Below are 15,777 nucleotides of genomic sequence, written 5' to 3'. Positions count from 1 at the left end.
CTTTAGGGTAAATGGTTGAGTCGGTTCACAGAATCGAACTGAATTCTGATTCTGAAGTATCACAAATAAGCAAACCAGACGGGTTATTGAACCATAGAACTGGTTTAAAAATGAACGAATAAAAAGAGAACCGACTCAAAAACAACTGAATGAGTGACGTTTTCTGAGGTTCCTTGGAAAACTTTGACAGATTTGGCTAATTTGGTTCTTTTTGAGTCGGACATGACTAAAATGCTGACTTTCAGCTCTGCCTTAATTTCAGACCAGTTCTTTGGTTCAGTTACAGTTCTGGGTATGCTTATTGGCTCATTTGGTGCTCCACAAGCGTGCTTGCTGCTTTGGATGTCCATTTTGAGTCATCAGCCTGTACCATGATGGTAGCTGAACAAACTCAGGGTTATAGGATTAGTTTCAAAGTTGACAAAACCAAACCACTCCAATCTGGCTTTGTTGATACCATGATGCTGATCATCAGCTTTCTCTGTCAACTAAGGCTTTAGATTCTGAGTTTGTGGAGCGCATGCACATGAATGTGTGACATCAGTGGCAAACAGCCAATCACATACTATGATTCACTTCTCACGTGACAGTCAGCGCGATTCAAAACTTTTTTTGCTGAAGGTTAAGAGATTGAAGAAAATGAAGAATTTAAACACATGTAGACTAATAAAACAAATAGGACAAATAATAGAAATTATCTTGCTCAATCACTATATATATATATATATATATATATATATATATATATATATATATATATATATATATATATATATATATATTCATTTAAACTAAATGCTTAATAATAACTGATCAACTAAAATTGCTAGTGTGTAATGGATTAATAATAATATAGATCATAAAATAATTATATAAATCCTATATAAATCATTAAATAATTCTAATTATCATTAAAGCCAGACAATTTCATTGTTAAATATTTGTTTTTATTATATAGTGACCTTTAATTTGGAGGAAGAGAAACTGGGGGAGTGTCACTTTGCTCACATCTGATTGTCCAGTTTCAGTTTGAGATCTCTTACCCAGAACAAAACCTGTCCCGGGGCAGATTAGCCGTGGAGCATAAGTTACTATGGTGATGAACACCGCTAAAAGCCAAGTCACTTTCATGGTACCTAAAACCGGCGCAAACTAATCTGAAACTTACCTGGCTAGCCAGCTACATGGTACAGGCCCCTGGAACTAAAGTTCAAATCAGATCAATTCTGTGAACCGGCTCAACTGGTTACTTGCTTAAAGGAATGATTCCTTCAAGAAACGAATATCACTATCATCTAAATCCCACTAGGGGGTCTTAGCAAAATTCAAGGGAGCCTCAAGATGACTTAAAATTATTTAAAATTAGAGAAAACAAGCATTATAATAAGCTAAAAAAAAAAAAAAAAAAAATTCACCCCTCAATTATGATTATAAATTTTTTCTAGTTACGCCAAGCTCTAAAAAATATAACAACAATACTATATTTTATAGTATTTGGTTTGTAAATCAAGCAGAAAATCTGGAAATGTTTCAGCTAATGTATCCTTAATTCATTCTCCAGTAAATCACAAACTGTAGAAGTCACATGGCCTTTTAATATTGTTTTTAACAACAGGAGGCCAAAAAGGAGTCAAAAAGGTTGAGAACCTTTGGTATAAATGATCATTGCTCAGACAAAGAGTGACAATCTGCAGTGTGCGTATATGTGGCCTATAAGATCCAGTCGAAAGCCAAGAATTATGTATGATAAATGACAGCACAAATTTAAACTCAGCAGTTTTGTGCATAACTGTGCCTTTAGGCACTGAATGCCCTGTAGGAGCCAGCAGGAGATACCTGGATATGGGCTCAGTTTCACACCATAACACAGTTTTATAGTCCTCAGCACCTATTCTAGACTGAAACAGCCTTCATTGAAGATTTAGCTTGTACAACATAATTCCATTGTTTTTTTTTTTTTTCAAGTTTCACATACACTATACAACAGTGTTTTCTCAACTCCAGTCCTCGGGACCCACTGCTCTGCACATTCTGCACTCTCTTATGTGACACACTCAGTTCAGTTCATGCAGTCTCTCCTAATGATCTAAATCAGGTGTGTTAAATAAGGGATACATACAAAATATGCAGAGCAGTGGGTCCCGAGGACTGGAGTTGAGAAACACTGCTGTAAGAAAAATATTTTGGAATCATTTGCTACTTTTCTCTTTTAATGCACCACAGAAAGGCTTGCAAGACTTGTCAATTTCTTCCATGTAAATTATGGTTTTGTAAAATGCAGATGAATGAAAGATTTTGTCAATTATTTGGTGTCTACATTGTAAAGAACATTTTGGTTACACTTTTACAGTGCTGTAGTTACATTGTAATTACTCAAATAAGTACTGCATGCTTTTAACTAACTACATGTGCTTACTATAGAGACAGTTAGGGTTAGGGTTTGGTTTAGGGTTAGTTACTTGTAATTATGCATAATTTACTGTTATTACTAGTACATGTAATAACGTGTAACTACGGCACTGTAAAATAAAGTGTTACCAAGATTTTTTTTTATATGTTGTAAATAAGCCAAAGATTATTGGAGTAAGTTGTACAATAAAATTTCACATTTAATTCATTATGAATTGACTATAGCAATTTCTGAGTGAAAATTCTACACAATCAGCATGGAAAGACAAATTGCTTGTTGTTGAAATCTTGCATCGCGTCTGGTAAGTCTCTTCACAGTGATGGGCCTCTGCATGAGTTCTGCTTTGCAAATGACCATCTGGAATCTCTTCTCTCGGATACTGAGAGCGCCAGTTAATCACAGTTCAAGGACTGTCAACCCTGATTAGGGAAATCACTCAAAAATCCATGCAAATGCACTGCCTCCTCTCATTTAAGCTGTCTTTTATAGTTTGCATGACTTTCTAAACAGCACAACAAACACACCTCGAGACATGCACATAAATGAATCTGGGCAAATCAAAGCAAACAATTTCCATAAACCTTTTGTGTCTTCTGAGAATTCAGTATGGTTATTTACAAAATGAGAGAATCTCTTCATGGGAGAGTTATAGATCTCTGTTAAGTCTTAGTTTCTTCTCTTGTATATACTGGAGGAGGGCCTTGGCTCTTTGTTCTATGTGCCGGATGAGAGATTTGAGTCCGGACTCCTCTCCTCTGCTCACCCAGAATTCCTGATCCACAGATAGGGAGTGAAGGAGCATCCTCTCCAGACATCCTGACTGCAGCACTGAAACAGCCCTTTCCGGAAACCTGCCAATCAACAAATACACTGTTCACACCAAGAACGATAACTATAAGGATAACTAGTGTCAACACCAACACACAATTACATTCTGTTTAATATAAGCGTGCAGTTTTGTCGTCTGCTACTTTAAATACTTCAGCTCTTTAAAGCAGGATGGATTCTGACTGGCTGTCAATGTTTTCATCGTTCATCAGCTGGAAAAATCCTTCTGATTTCATATTATTTCTCTGTGTCGTTAACGTTAGTTGTGGTGTGAACTCTGCTAGTCTGTTATATTTAGAACAATTTTTAGAACTATACCTTTATCGTTAGAGTTACAGTCCTTGGTTTTAATGGGCCTTATACACTGAGAGTTGTGTACATGTTGATCAGTCCTTAAGAACAATATCTGGTAACACTTTAGTATGGGGAACAATTCTCACTTTTAACTAGTTGCTTATTAGCATGCATATTGGCTGTTTATTAGTACTTATAAAGCACATATTAATGCCTTATTCTGCATGATCATATTCTACATCCCTTAATCCTACCCAATACCTAAACTTAAAGGGTCATGAAACCCCCCTGTTTTAGCCTGGTCGGTCACACCTCAAAGCTTGAAATCTCTGTTAAAATGGGCGTGTAAAGCTCTGGAAAAGTGGGAGTGTAGAGGGGGGGAGAACAACCAATAAAGCACAGACATATAGCACACTTATTATACAGAATAATGAATATTAATATATGAGCATGGAGAAAATGACAACAAACTCCCAAGCACAAGGGAGAAATACGAAAGAATATTTAAAAGGGCTAATAATAGGCTACTTTGATTACGTTTATGAGCACTGCAGTCTCATGATAAACAACACTTAATTTAACATGGAAAGAATAAAGACATAGTTTATTTTTTGTCCATTTTTCTTTGAATTTTCAATCTAAATCAGTCTTTTGTCTATTAGAATAATCGTGTCATCGTGTTCAGGCTACACCACTGTAATAGTTTTCAGTTTGCACATATAACCATTTGAAGAACACTTGATGAAATATGTGTGCATACACCATGCTGGTTCATGTTTGGTGCAGGAGAATATGTGAAATATATCTATAAAAACTTTAAACACGGATACTTTATTCTGTATATGAGCTATGAGCCACGTGGCTAGTGTTGTTAAACACAACGCAAAGCTCAGCGCTGAAACCGATCATATGCGCGTTCCGCGTATATATCATAACAATTGTATTTTTTATGTGTTCGTATTCAAAGTCCAGTTCTGACCGCATCACAGGAAAAAAACAAACAACACTCATATGCTGCTGTGCTGAGGGAAACATACATATGGCTCGCGTGTCCGAACACAGCTAGAGCAGGCAGAGGTGAATGAACAGCACTTTTTTGACATTTGAATTCTCCACTGTAATGCGATCTCATGCGAACATATTTTCCATTTGTGCTGGTAGATTACAGCAAAACAATCCACATTCACCCAAACTTCTGCTCTGGTCGCCTCGCAGGAAAACGCATTTTTGTGTTGTAGCACTGAGGAAACAACTATACGACCCATGTCTCTGAATGACAAGAGACCAAGGTGAGAGAAGTGGTACTTCCTCATGCATAATACCGCAATTATAATCTTATGCATACTACAGCGCAGTGATTGGATTTAATGAGCTTTAAGTCATGAATAAATACAGAAACTGTTGACGTCAGCATGTTCGACCAGCCCATACTTGGAGCCAACCAGCACTCCGGATCTTGCCAGTAGTACACAATGACGTCAGATTTTGTGACGTTGCTCCGACTTTGCTTTTCAAACCGGAAGACAGAAATCGCTCTGAAAAATGCAAAAATAACTAATTTCAACTTGTAAATAAAATTAATGAGTACCTTTAGTGTTTTCAATTATGTGCAGCCTATACATATTTGTTCACAGCTCAAAAAATGTGTTCTGGGGTTTCATGACCCTTTAAACGCTACAACAACTACCTTACAATCTATTAATAAGCAGTAAAAGCTACTCCCAAAAGTCGTAGTTAATAGTGAATATGTGTTCCCCATAACAAAGTGTTACCCAGTAACTTTATTCTAAAATTTGTATCTGTAAACATAACTTATTTTGCACTTTTATCCAAATGTATTTGCAATGCATTTTACAGGGATATTTCCTTTGGGTCAACATGAAGTATGTTGCTCAAGGGCACAATTGTAAGAAGTGGTTCAAACCTAACACATTTTAACCAGTTTTATACTTGGCCACACCACTCTAGCCATATTTTTATACAATAACACTGTAAACCAGGGGTCTTAAACCCTGCTCCTGGGGCCGGTTGCACCAGCTGTGCGTAAGTTGCTTGCAAGCCTAGTTTTGACATAAAGGGGCACTAAGTTACAACTTTTGCGTTGCACCATTAAACTTGAATTGTAACTGTCTATTAGGTAAATAGTTACGGAAGTGTCTGACAAGGATTAATGGTTGGAATAAAATCTCAGATTGACTGAACTGCATCAATAAACTCTCATATTGAAAATGATCAGACTTCAGTTCTTTAGACATATATGATAATGTTGACATTTTACATTTTAAGAGAGAACATTGTGTGAATATACAGTATTATACTTTTTTAGTGGCTCTTCAACATGAACCAAAACAGTACACCTCTGTGTGAATCGTTCCATGTTGTGCATGTCAAATAAAGTCAATTATAATAAATAAATGTAATTTCTTATTTTATTTGTATCACCTACTTATGCAACACCTATACCTACAAGCTACATTCTGCCTTCAGAACAAATGGTACAACCATATAAAGTACAGAGATTAGTTACAAACTAGTTAGTAGTTTCTAAGCAACTAGTGTTGACTTTAAGCTCCAATTAAAGTAAGGACTTATGAACGGCTGGAGAGCTACTATCCTGCAGAGTTTAGCTCCAGCCCCAATTAAACACACCTTGAAAATTACAGACAGGCATATTGGAGAAGGTATGGAACTGAAGTCTCCAGGGAAGGTATCTTTCCAGGATCAAGGTTGGAGACCCCTGCTGTAAACTGAATAGATAGTATAAATATTCACATATTAATACTTACTCATCAATACCTTCAACAAGTCTGAAGTTGAGATTGTCTTGTGGTTGGTGTGGTCTTCCTGCATTGTCAATAAAAACCAGTCTGGATGGTTCTGTCTTCCGAACCTATAAATAGAGGTTTACACACCATATTTGAATAGATTAATGCTCATTTATATTACGTACAGTGCCCCACATTTGTTTTGGACTCTTAAAAAGATATTTTACCCAAAATGAAAATTCAATCAATTACTCACCCTCATGTCATTTTAAAAACCATAAGACTTTTTTCATTTTTGAAACACAAATGAAGATATTTTAACGAAGCGTAAGCAATTTCTGCTTCATTGAATACCCATTGAATGTTCAAAAAGTTCAAAACTTTGTAAAAATCGAGCAGTTTAATCCAACTCTTCTAAAGAGACTTGATCGCTTTATATGACTTCAACAGATTTAATTTTGTTTTTTATTCACATATAAACATTGATCAACACACATACATAGAGCACATCAAATGTGGTAAACGGAAGCTCAGCTGTACTGAGCCTCATTGATTCTTGCGCATCAAGCAAGCACATTTGAGCTTCCGCTTGCCATATTTGATGAATGTTAATCCATCTTTATATGTGATTAAAATACTAAATTCTGTTATCATATAAAGCCATCGTGTCTCCTCAGAATACTTGGATTTACCATTTTTTTTTGGTAACACTTTATTTTAGGGTCTTTTAACTAGTTGCTTATTAGCATGCATATTACTAGAATATTGGCTGTTTATTAGTACTTATTAAGCACATATTAATGCCTTATTCTGCATGACCTTATTCTACATTCTTAATCCTACCCAATACCTAAACTTAACAACTACCTTACTATTAGCTATTAGTAAATTAGGAGTTTATTGAGGGAGAAGTCATAATTAATAGTTAATATGTGTAAAATGTTACCTTTTTTATTTTTTGAAGTGTCAAAGTGCATTTACTTTCAATTGAGGGACAGAAATCGCTCAGGTTTTAATATTTTCATTTGTGTTTCACAGATGGCTTTGGAACTACATGAGGGTAATCAATGACAGAATTTTCATTTTTTGTTGAACCCTTTAAGTCACACTTAAAAATATTAGAATTGCATTGCATTAGATACAAAATATCAAAAACAAGTGGCACCTGATACCAAATTCCAGACCTCTTGTTTTTTTTGTTTTGTTTTTTAAATTACATTTCACATAATTGTACCAAAAGTATATTCAGTGTGTACAAAAATTAATGCAGAAGTCATGAATAAAGTAACACAAAAACATCCTGTCTGCCAAAAAGTCAGACTTGCATAAAATATGACTTTTTCACTTCACATGCATGTTCAATTTCAGGGTTAGGGTTAACAAAAGAGACAGCTTTTATAAATTATACTGGTTGCTGTGAGCTCTGTAGGTTTTTCTAAGCGATGGGGAGATATTTCTAAAATTGCGGAATGATTTTGTGGGCAAGCGATATTAAAACAGATGACTTTTGCAGACTGGCTCCAAAAACCTAAACCACACCACACTGGAGCTCCATTTCTCCAGCTCTCCGAACACTATCAGATAATGGCTACAGAACCAATATAAAGGCTCCCATGGAAACTGATTGCCTTGACTCATTTCAGCAGCCTCACTTAATTTAGTTGGGGTTCTAACTCACAGTTTGAGTGGGAGCTCAAACTTCACATAGATCTCAAGAGCTGTTGGAAAGATATTACTTTTGATATTGGAAAGCAGAATGAAAGAAAAAAATTGTATGACACTCTCCTGGTAGAAAAACGAAAACTTGCCAGCTATGTAACCTTGTCATAAGGTCAGTCAATAAAACTAAATAAAAAAGGAACTGCTTCAAGTTTTGCTGAAGCCATAGTGTCATTATTTACTCTCTTCAAAGTCAAATGAAGTCCTGACTAAAGACACTTGCACAAGCTTAAGGTCAAAAATAAACAACATCCATTTCTCATGGCCACAAAGTACAAACCCGATTCCAAAAAAGTTGGGACACTGTACAAATTGTGAATAAAAAAGGAATGTAATAATTTACAAATCTCATAAACTTATATTTTATTCACAATAGAATATAGATAACATATCAAATGTTGAAAGTGAGACATTTTGAAATGTCATGCCAAATATTGGCACATTTTGGATTTCATGAGAGCTACACATTCCAAAAAAGTTGGGACAGGTAGCAGTAAGAGGCCGGAAAAGTTAAATGTACATATAAGGAACAGCTGGAGGACCAATTTGCAACTTATTAGGTCAATTGGCAACATGATTGGGTATAAAAAGAGCCTCTCAGAGTGGCAGTGTCTCTCAGAAGTCAAGATGGGCAGAGGATCACCAATTCCCCCAATGCTGTGGTGAAAAATAGTGGCACAATATCAGAAAGGAGTTTCTCAGAGAAAAATTGCAAAGAGTTTGAAGTTATCATCATCTACAGTGCATAATATCATTCAAAGATTCAGAGAATTTTGGAACAATCTCTGTGCGTAAGGGTCAAGGCTGGAAAACCATACTGGATGTCCGTGATCTTCGGGCCCTTAGACGGCACTGCATCACATACAGGAATGCTACTGTAATGGAAATCACAACATGGGCTCAGGAATACTTCCAGAAAACATTGTCGGTGAACACAATCCACCGTGCCATTCGCCGTTGCCAGCTAAAACTCTATAGGTCAAAAAAGAAGCCATATAAACATGATCCAGAAGCGCAGGCATTTTCTCTGGGCCAAGGCTCATTTAAAATGGACTGTGGAAAAGTGGAAAACTGTTCTGTGGTCAGACAAATCAAAATTTGAAGTTCTTTTTGGAAAACTGGGACGCCATGTCATCCGAACTAAAGAGGACAAGGACAACCCATGTTGTTATCAGCGCTCAGTTCAGAAGCCTGCATCTCTGATGGTATGGAGTTGCATGAGTGCATGTGGCTTTGGCAGCTTACACATCTGGAAAGGCACCATTAATGCTGAAAGGTATATCCAAGTTCTAGAACAACATATGCTCCCATCCAGACGTCGTCTCTTTCAGGGAAGACCTTGCATTTTCCAACATGACAATGCCAGACCACATACTGCATCAATTACAACATCATGGCTGCGTAGACGAAGGATCCGGGTGCTGAAATGGCCAGTCTGCAGTCCAGATCTTTCACCCATAGAAAACATTTGGCGCATCGTAATGAGGAAGATGCGACAAAGAAGACCTAAGATAGTTGAGCAACTAGAAGCCTGTATTAGACAAGAATGGGACAACATTCCTATTCCTAAACTTGAGCAACTTGTCTCCTCAGTCCCCAGATGTTTGCAGACTGTTATAAAAAGAAGAGGGGATGCCACACAGTGGTAAACATGGCCTTGTCCCAACTTTTTTTGAGATGTGTTGATGCCATGAAATTTAAAATCAACTTATTTTTCCCTTAAAATGATACATTTTCTCAGTTTAAACATTTGATATGTCATCTATGTTGTATTCTGAATAAAATATTGAAATTTGAAACTTCCACATCATTGCATTCTGTTTTTATTCACAATTTGTACAGTGTCCCAACTTTTTTGGAATCGGGTTTGTAAATGCATAAACAACCTGCACAACAATAGCAACCTGACTCTGAAGGATGGACAAACTAGAATAAGGATGCTGGGTCCTCAGTATTGATATGTTATTATCAGATGATCTGACAAATATCACCAATATTCAATTTACCAGGATGTGCACCAGATTTAAGTCCTTTGGGTTTTCACATTTGATATGCAGCAGGTTTTCTACACACAGATCTGATGGGTCTGGTCTGAAACCACAGCAAGACCGGTCCAGTCTGTCATTCACCTGGAGAAAACAACAAATGAATCACATGTTAAAAGAAATTACATGTAATCTCTGTTATATGAAAAATAGACAATAACACTTCAGTTTGGGACCATTTCTCACTATTAGCTAACTAGCTAGCTTATTGGCTGTTTATTAGTACATATAAAGCACATATTAATTCAGAATAAGGATTTATTCTTAATCATTATTCTGCATGATCATATTCTCTTAATCCTATCCCATACCTGAACTTAACCAACTACCTTACTAACTATTATTAAGCAGTAAATTAGGGTTTTTTTAGGCAAAAGTCTTATTTATTAGTGAATATGTGTTCCTCATACAGACATTCTTTTAATCTCTTTATGTCAATAGACATTCACAAAAATAAGCTTTTAAACTACATCTTTTAAAACTACTTATAACTTAAAAATAAAGTGTTATGGTGAGCTGTAGTAATCCAAGAGATGCAAGAAGATGATCAAACTGACTTTTAATGAACACCAGGTTTACGAGATCGCCTGTCCATTCAATCTTAATAGATAATGGTAAACAACCTTGGCTTGTTGTACTCGAAGGAGGCTCGAACTTGAGGCTTGGCTCGAGCTCTGAGCTAAAACCCCTATATTAGTACTGCGCAGAGGGAGAATAAGAGAAATAAAGGAGGATACAGGGAGGAGGAGGGATGCTGGAAGAATTGCGTAGTGACTGCTGGGATACTGGGATGACACAGTGACTGCTGCTTCTGTACATTCGTAATGATGATTGACAGGACTGAATGTTAAGGCTCTTCCTGAACCTTCATTTGGAACTACATTAAAACAAGCCACTACAGTACACGCTATAACATATATGTTAACATTAGACAAGGGACTAAGGAAAACTCAGGGCTTAAATACACAAGGGGGCTAATCAACAAAACTGGAGACAGGTGTGAAGCATAATCAGTAAACATAGAAACAAACAAGGATCGGGAACACAGGCAAACAGAACAGAACCAAACCAAAACACTAAAGCCATGTTCAGGCTGTCAGTGCATATCTGATTGGAATCTGATCATATTTAGCAAGTGTGAATGGCAAGAAAATCACATGAAATGTTTTTTTAAATCCGTTTCGGGCCACATTCATATGTGGTTTAAAATCCTATTCACATTGCATTTCAGGAAATTTGTTTCAGTCTGACCACAACCAGATTTTGCATGGTTTATGTGACTTTCTCATGCCACATAAAATATAAACATGCCAGATGTTGTTATAGGAAACATGCTGTAAGTCGCTGCAGAAGCAATGTTGTGTCTGTGGAGACAACAGCACAGAATAACCCACTCATATCAGCCTCCTACCTTTCTGCCGCTGCCTCAGAGGACATAGTAGTCCAGACATCTGTTTGCAAACCCCTCCATGTTGTTGTTGTTGTTGTTTTTGGCGTATATTTACTAACGCAACTTCATTGCCATTTACGTAGAAACCAATGCAAACAGGAAAACAAAAGAGTGCCACGGGACACAAAAATCAGATCCAAACGGTTGTGATACACAATGTGGACAGTTAATAATTTAGATCAGATTCCCAATTAATCATACATAAATAATCGGATTTGGACTGACAGTGTAAACATAGCCAAATAAACAGTTAACCATTTTTTTCCTAGTGCAAAGAACATTTTAATATTCTGATTATGAATAACCTTTTTCCACTATAAAGAATTTTTTGTGCAGTGGAAAGGTTTCATGGATGTTAAAAGTTCTTCATGGAAGTAGATACCCACATCCAAACATTCAAATAAGGAAGTTAACACAGGACTTTCAGTGTATTGTATAAAATAACGAAACCTGACTACTCAGAATTATTTTCTAACCCAGAGTAGTATGAGTTTCAGACTCATTCTTCCTTTAACCCTGCAAGCAACTACTTGCAGGACAGAGAGTATTATGAGATTCCAGTGGTAATACAGTGGATTATCTTTTCTCGCAAGAATTAGCAACATTACGCCTCTTTGGTTCCTGTGTGTCGTGATACCACAATGTGGGATGTGGGTGAGGAGTTAAGGTGAAATGTGATCCTGTGGTACAGAAAGTGTTTTACCAGCTCATTCCCAGTTAGAACACCTTCCTTCCCTCTCAAACTCCACAGGCCATACTGACACATCACTGCTATATTTCACATTGTAAAGCGAACCAGATCTGATCTCAGAACAACTCTGTTTATCCACTGAAAATGGATATGATTTCAAAAGCTGAGTAATAATCTTGCTATTAAATGTTATATGCAATTAATACCCCCTTCCCCATGGACTTTAGAGGGTTTAAAGATAAATAAAAAATAAATTAAAATAAAATGAAGACAAACTGTTTGGATCTTTTGTTGTTGTTGTTAATGTAATGAACAACACCTGTGGCTACCAATAAAAGTAATTAAAGGTAATTAAGGCATAGGCATAATTTATGTATAATTTTTGAATAGACAAGGCATAATTTATTTGAACATGCCAATTGGTCTAATATATTGTATAGTCATTTTATGCATTGAAATTCATGTTTGGACTGCACGATTTTTTTTTTTTTTTTTTTTTAAATAAAACTGAAATCACAATATGGCTTATTGCAATTGTGTCATAGTTTTCTCTTTTCATTTCATTGAGTGTGTGTGTGTGTGTATATATATATATATATATATATATATATATATATATATATATATATATATATATATATATATATATATATATATATATATATATATATATACAGTATATGGATAACTGGAAAAAAATTGTATTAGAAAAGTCTTTGTCGATTAGGTAGAAGATGATAACCTTAAATAGACAAAAAAAGATAGAAAAAGATGCCTATGTCACTTGTCTACATGCTGATATTCTACTAAGAATAAAACCATTTTTACATCAGCTCAGTGTCTGTGACAGCTGCTGTCAGTTGACAGTATCAGAAGCAGACAGTCGTCAACATACATTGTGTTCTTCCCCAACATCATACTCAAATCTATGCTCTCTTTCCTCACACAGCCAGCACTGTGATAACCTTAGGGTTCTCTTACGTAATGTTCTAGCCCAGTACTGCCACTGAACCATAGTGAATGCCACAGAGCATTTCTGTTCAAGACATTTCCATGTCACGGCTGCTCAAATTCCTAATAATGTGACCTTTTGCTCAGAAACCAAGACAATCATTTTTTGCCGTTGTTTTGAGAGATGTTGGGTTTATATATTCAAAGACTTTATACATACCACATGACACTACTAGTAAAAGAAAATACTTCTGTTTTGCAAAACAAAAATAACATTAAAAAATATTGTAATTACAAATTATATTGGTAACACTTTATTTTGTTGGTCCACTTTAGTTACTTATAATTTAATTAACTTTGTAACTACATGTCAGCTAACTCTCAGAGTATTAGTAGACTGTTAAATCTGCTAACACTATTTTGATGCTCCTCAAAAGACATTCTACTGACTATAATTAATTACATGTCAACTTATTCTACAACTCGAATCCTAACACCTAACCCTAACAGTCTACTAAAAGTCTAGTACACTCTCTATATAACCTAATGAGAGTTAGTTGGCATGTAGTTGCAAAGTTATTATAGTGTCTAAAGTGGACCATCGAAATTAATTGTAACCATGATATTTATTATATACAGAATTACAATTTGATTTAAAAGCATCTTGAATCCTTCAAAAGAAGCAAGGAACTCCGACATTTGTACAAAGGAGCTCATATGGTCCAAATGTTTGTATTTGACTGTGAAGTAATGTAGGATGTTAAACATGTGCTATTAATTATACATCAAAATGTTCCTTATTTAAAATCGATTTGGACCGCATTGTAGTCAGACTTTTAACCACTTACAAACAAAAGTAAAGTAACAAAATATTTGAATATTATAACTTATAATATTATTAGTATCCAGTTCCTGTTTTATAGAATCTTGTGTTGAGTGGAAACTGTGAAATTGAAAAGAAAAAAAAAAATCTCAAAGAAGATAAAATAGAAGCCATGACACATCTTTATCTATATCAGTGGTTCTCAAATGGTTTTACTTAAAGAGATTTTCTGTTCTGATACTGATTTTTTGTGATTTCTTTGCCTGGAAAAGTCTGGGCAAAGGATAAAGTTCTTAAAAGGTGAAATAATGGAATACTAAATTATAAAAATGACATAGAATGAAAAAGGAAAATGCATTAACAATAGCTGGCCATTATCCATAGTGTCAATAGTGCAATGATGCATGAAGCTTGCTTCCAAACCAAGCAGCTTTATATTGGTAAATGTGAAAATTTCACCAAAATAAAATAAATAAATAAATAAAAATACAGAAAAACAACAGCAGCCTTGAATCCAATGTTAAATCCACGTGGAGAAAATGTTCACCTCTTGTGTCTCTCGCACATGGAATTTCACCCATGGATTTTCGCTGTACAAAGGTAAATGTATCACACATGGAACAAATAATATGGTAAAAATGCCAAATTATTTGACATCAACAAATGTTTTCCTCCTCACAACAAAAGTTGCTAAGCCTATTTCATTTGCTAAGTATGTATCAGATTATATGGTTAGCTCCATTGTATTTACTGCATTATCTGACTACCTCCCGTCTATGATCCTATCAAGCCAGATCGGCCCACCAGTTGAGAACCACTGATCTAGATTTCAGAGCAGCACACAGAAGGTCTTGTGGTGACAGTGAGTGTGTCCTTCACACTGTTCTGTGCTTAAGGGTGTGAGGTTTCACATCAGTGCCATCAGAGGTGCTAAATGAATAGAGAGGAACAAGTGTTCAAGGGTCCCAGTCAGCAATTTCACCAAATCAATACAAAGCTATTAGCTGTTGGCCATGTTACAGCTATTGACTTTTCTTCTAAGATCTAATGTATTATTCATAGACATTCATACACCCACGTTTTCACAGTACACACAGTTTTCACACACACAGATTATACTCACAAATCCATCAAGCACATTCATGAGCACATGCAATTACACATGCAAGTCATGGGTGCGCAACATTATCTACAGTAAATCTGCCATAAAGTGATATTTTTACACTTCATTTAGCATGGTTTGTAATCAAGTGGAAGAAAAAATTTCTCTTAAACAAAATTTGTTAAAACAGTACAAACTCCACAAAAAACCCCCCAAGAAACTCCATTGTTGTACAAAAGTGCTATAAATTGCATAGAATGACTTTCTTAAAAATTTTTCCTTGAGGCTCATCATGCAGAATTAGTAAAAGGGGAGCGATGATTATACTTTTGTAAAGATAAAATCATAAAATCACAAAATCGCAAAGGAAGTTTCAACCAGTCACTTTCTCTTTCAACCTGTTCAATAGAAAGGATGCATGCATGCATTTATTCTATACCTATGTTCAAAATTTTAATTACGCATCACCATGACAACAATGGTTCTTTCAAAAAAAAATGCTGCTATGTGTAAAAAACATCTTCTAAACCTGCTAATGATGTGATACCGAATTACAATCCTCATGTGATCAAGATTTTGTATCATTCACAGTGAATGAAAGTCTCTAGTTACAGTTCTAACTTTGGCAACATCATATAATTGTGCTTGGATAATGCTCTGGAAATTATTATGGAATCATTATTAATTCATTTATTTGTT

General features: G+C 35.5%; 1 protein-coding gene across 2 annotated transcripts in view; it reads right to left on the bottom strand.

The window, feature by feature from the left end:
• Nucleotides 1–812: 812 nt before the first annotated feature.
• The window catches only part of gask1a (golgi associated kinase 1A), a 40,255-nt gene continuing 25,290 nt past the window's right edge, over nt 813–15,777 (bottom strand). The window contains exons 3-5 of one of the 2 annotated variants that reach the window (XM_048153456.1): nt 10,023–10,145; nt 6,319–6,422; nt 813–3,261 (exon numbers count right to left, since the gene is read on the bottom strand). In XM_048153456.1, coding sequence (XP_048009413.1) covers nt 3,057–3,261; nt 6,319–6,422; nt 10,023–10,145 — 432 coding nt within the window. In that variant the 3' untranslated portion in view covers nt 813–3,056. The remainder of the gene's footprint in view (nt 3,262–6,318; nt 6,423–10,022; nt 10,146–15,777) is intronic. The other variant, XM_048153457.1, reaches the window with a different exon arrangement.

Source organism: Megalobrama amblycephala, linkage group LG13 (assembly GCF_018812025.1).
Source record: "Megalobrama amblycephala isolate DHTTF-2021 linkage group LG13, ASM1881202v1, whole genome shotgun sequence".
NCBI classification, from domain to species: domain Eukaryota; kingdom Metazoa; phylum Chordata; class Actinopteri; order Cypriniformes; family Xenocyprididae; genus Megalobrama; species Megalobrama amblycephala.
Note: the sequence above shows the minus strand (reverse complement) of the source record. Positions and strands in the feature narration are given on the sequence as shown.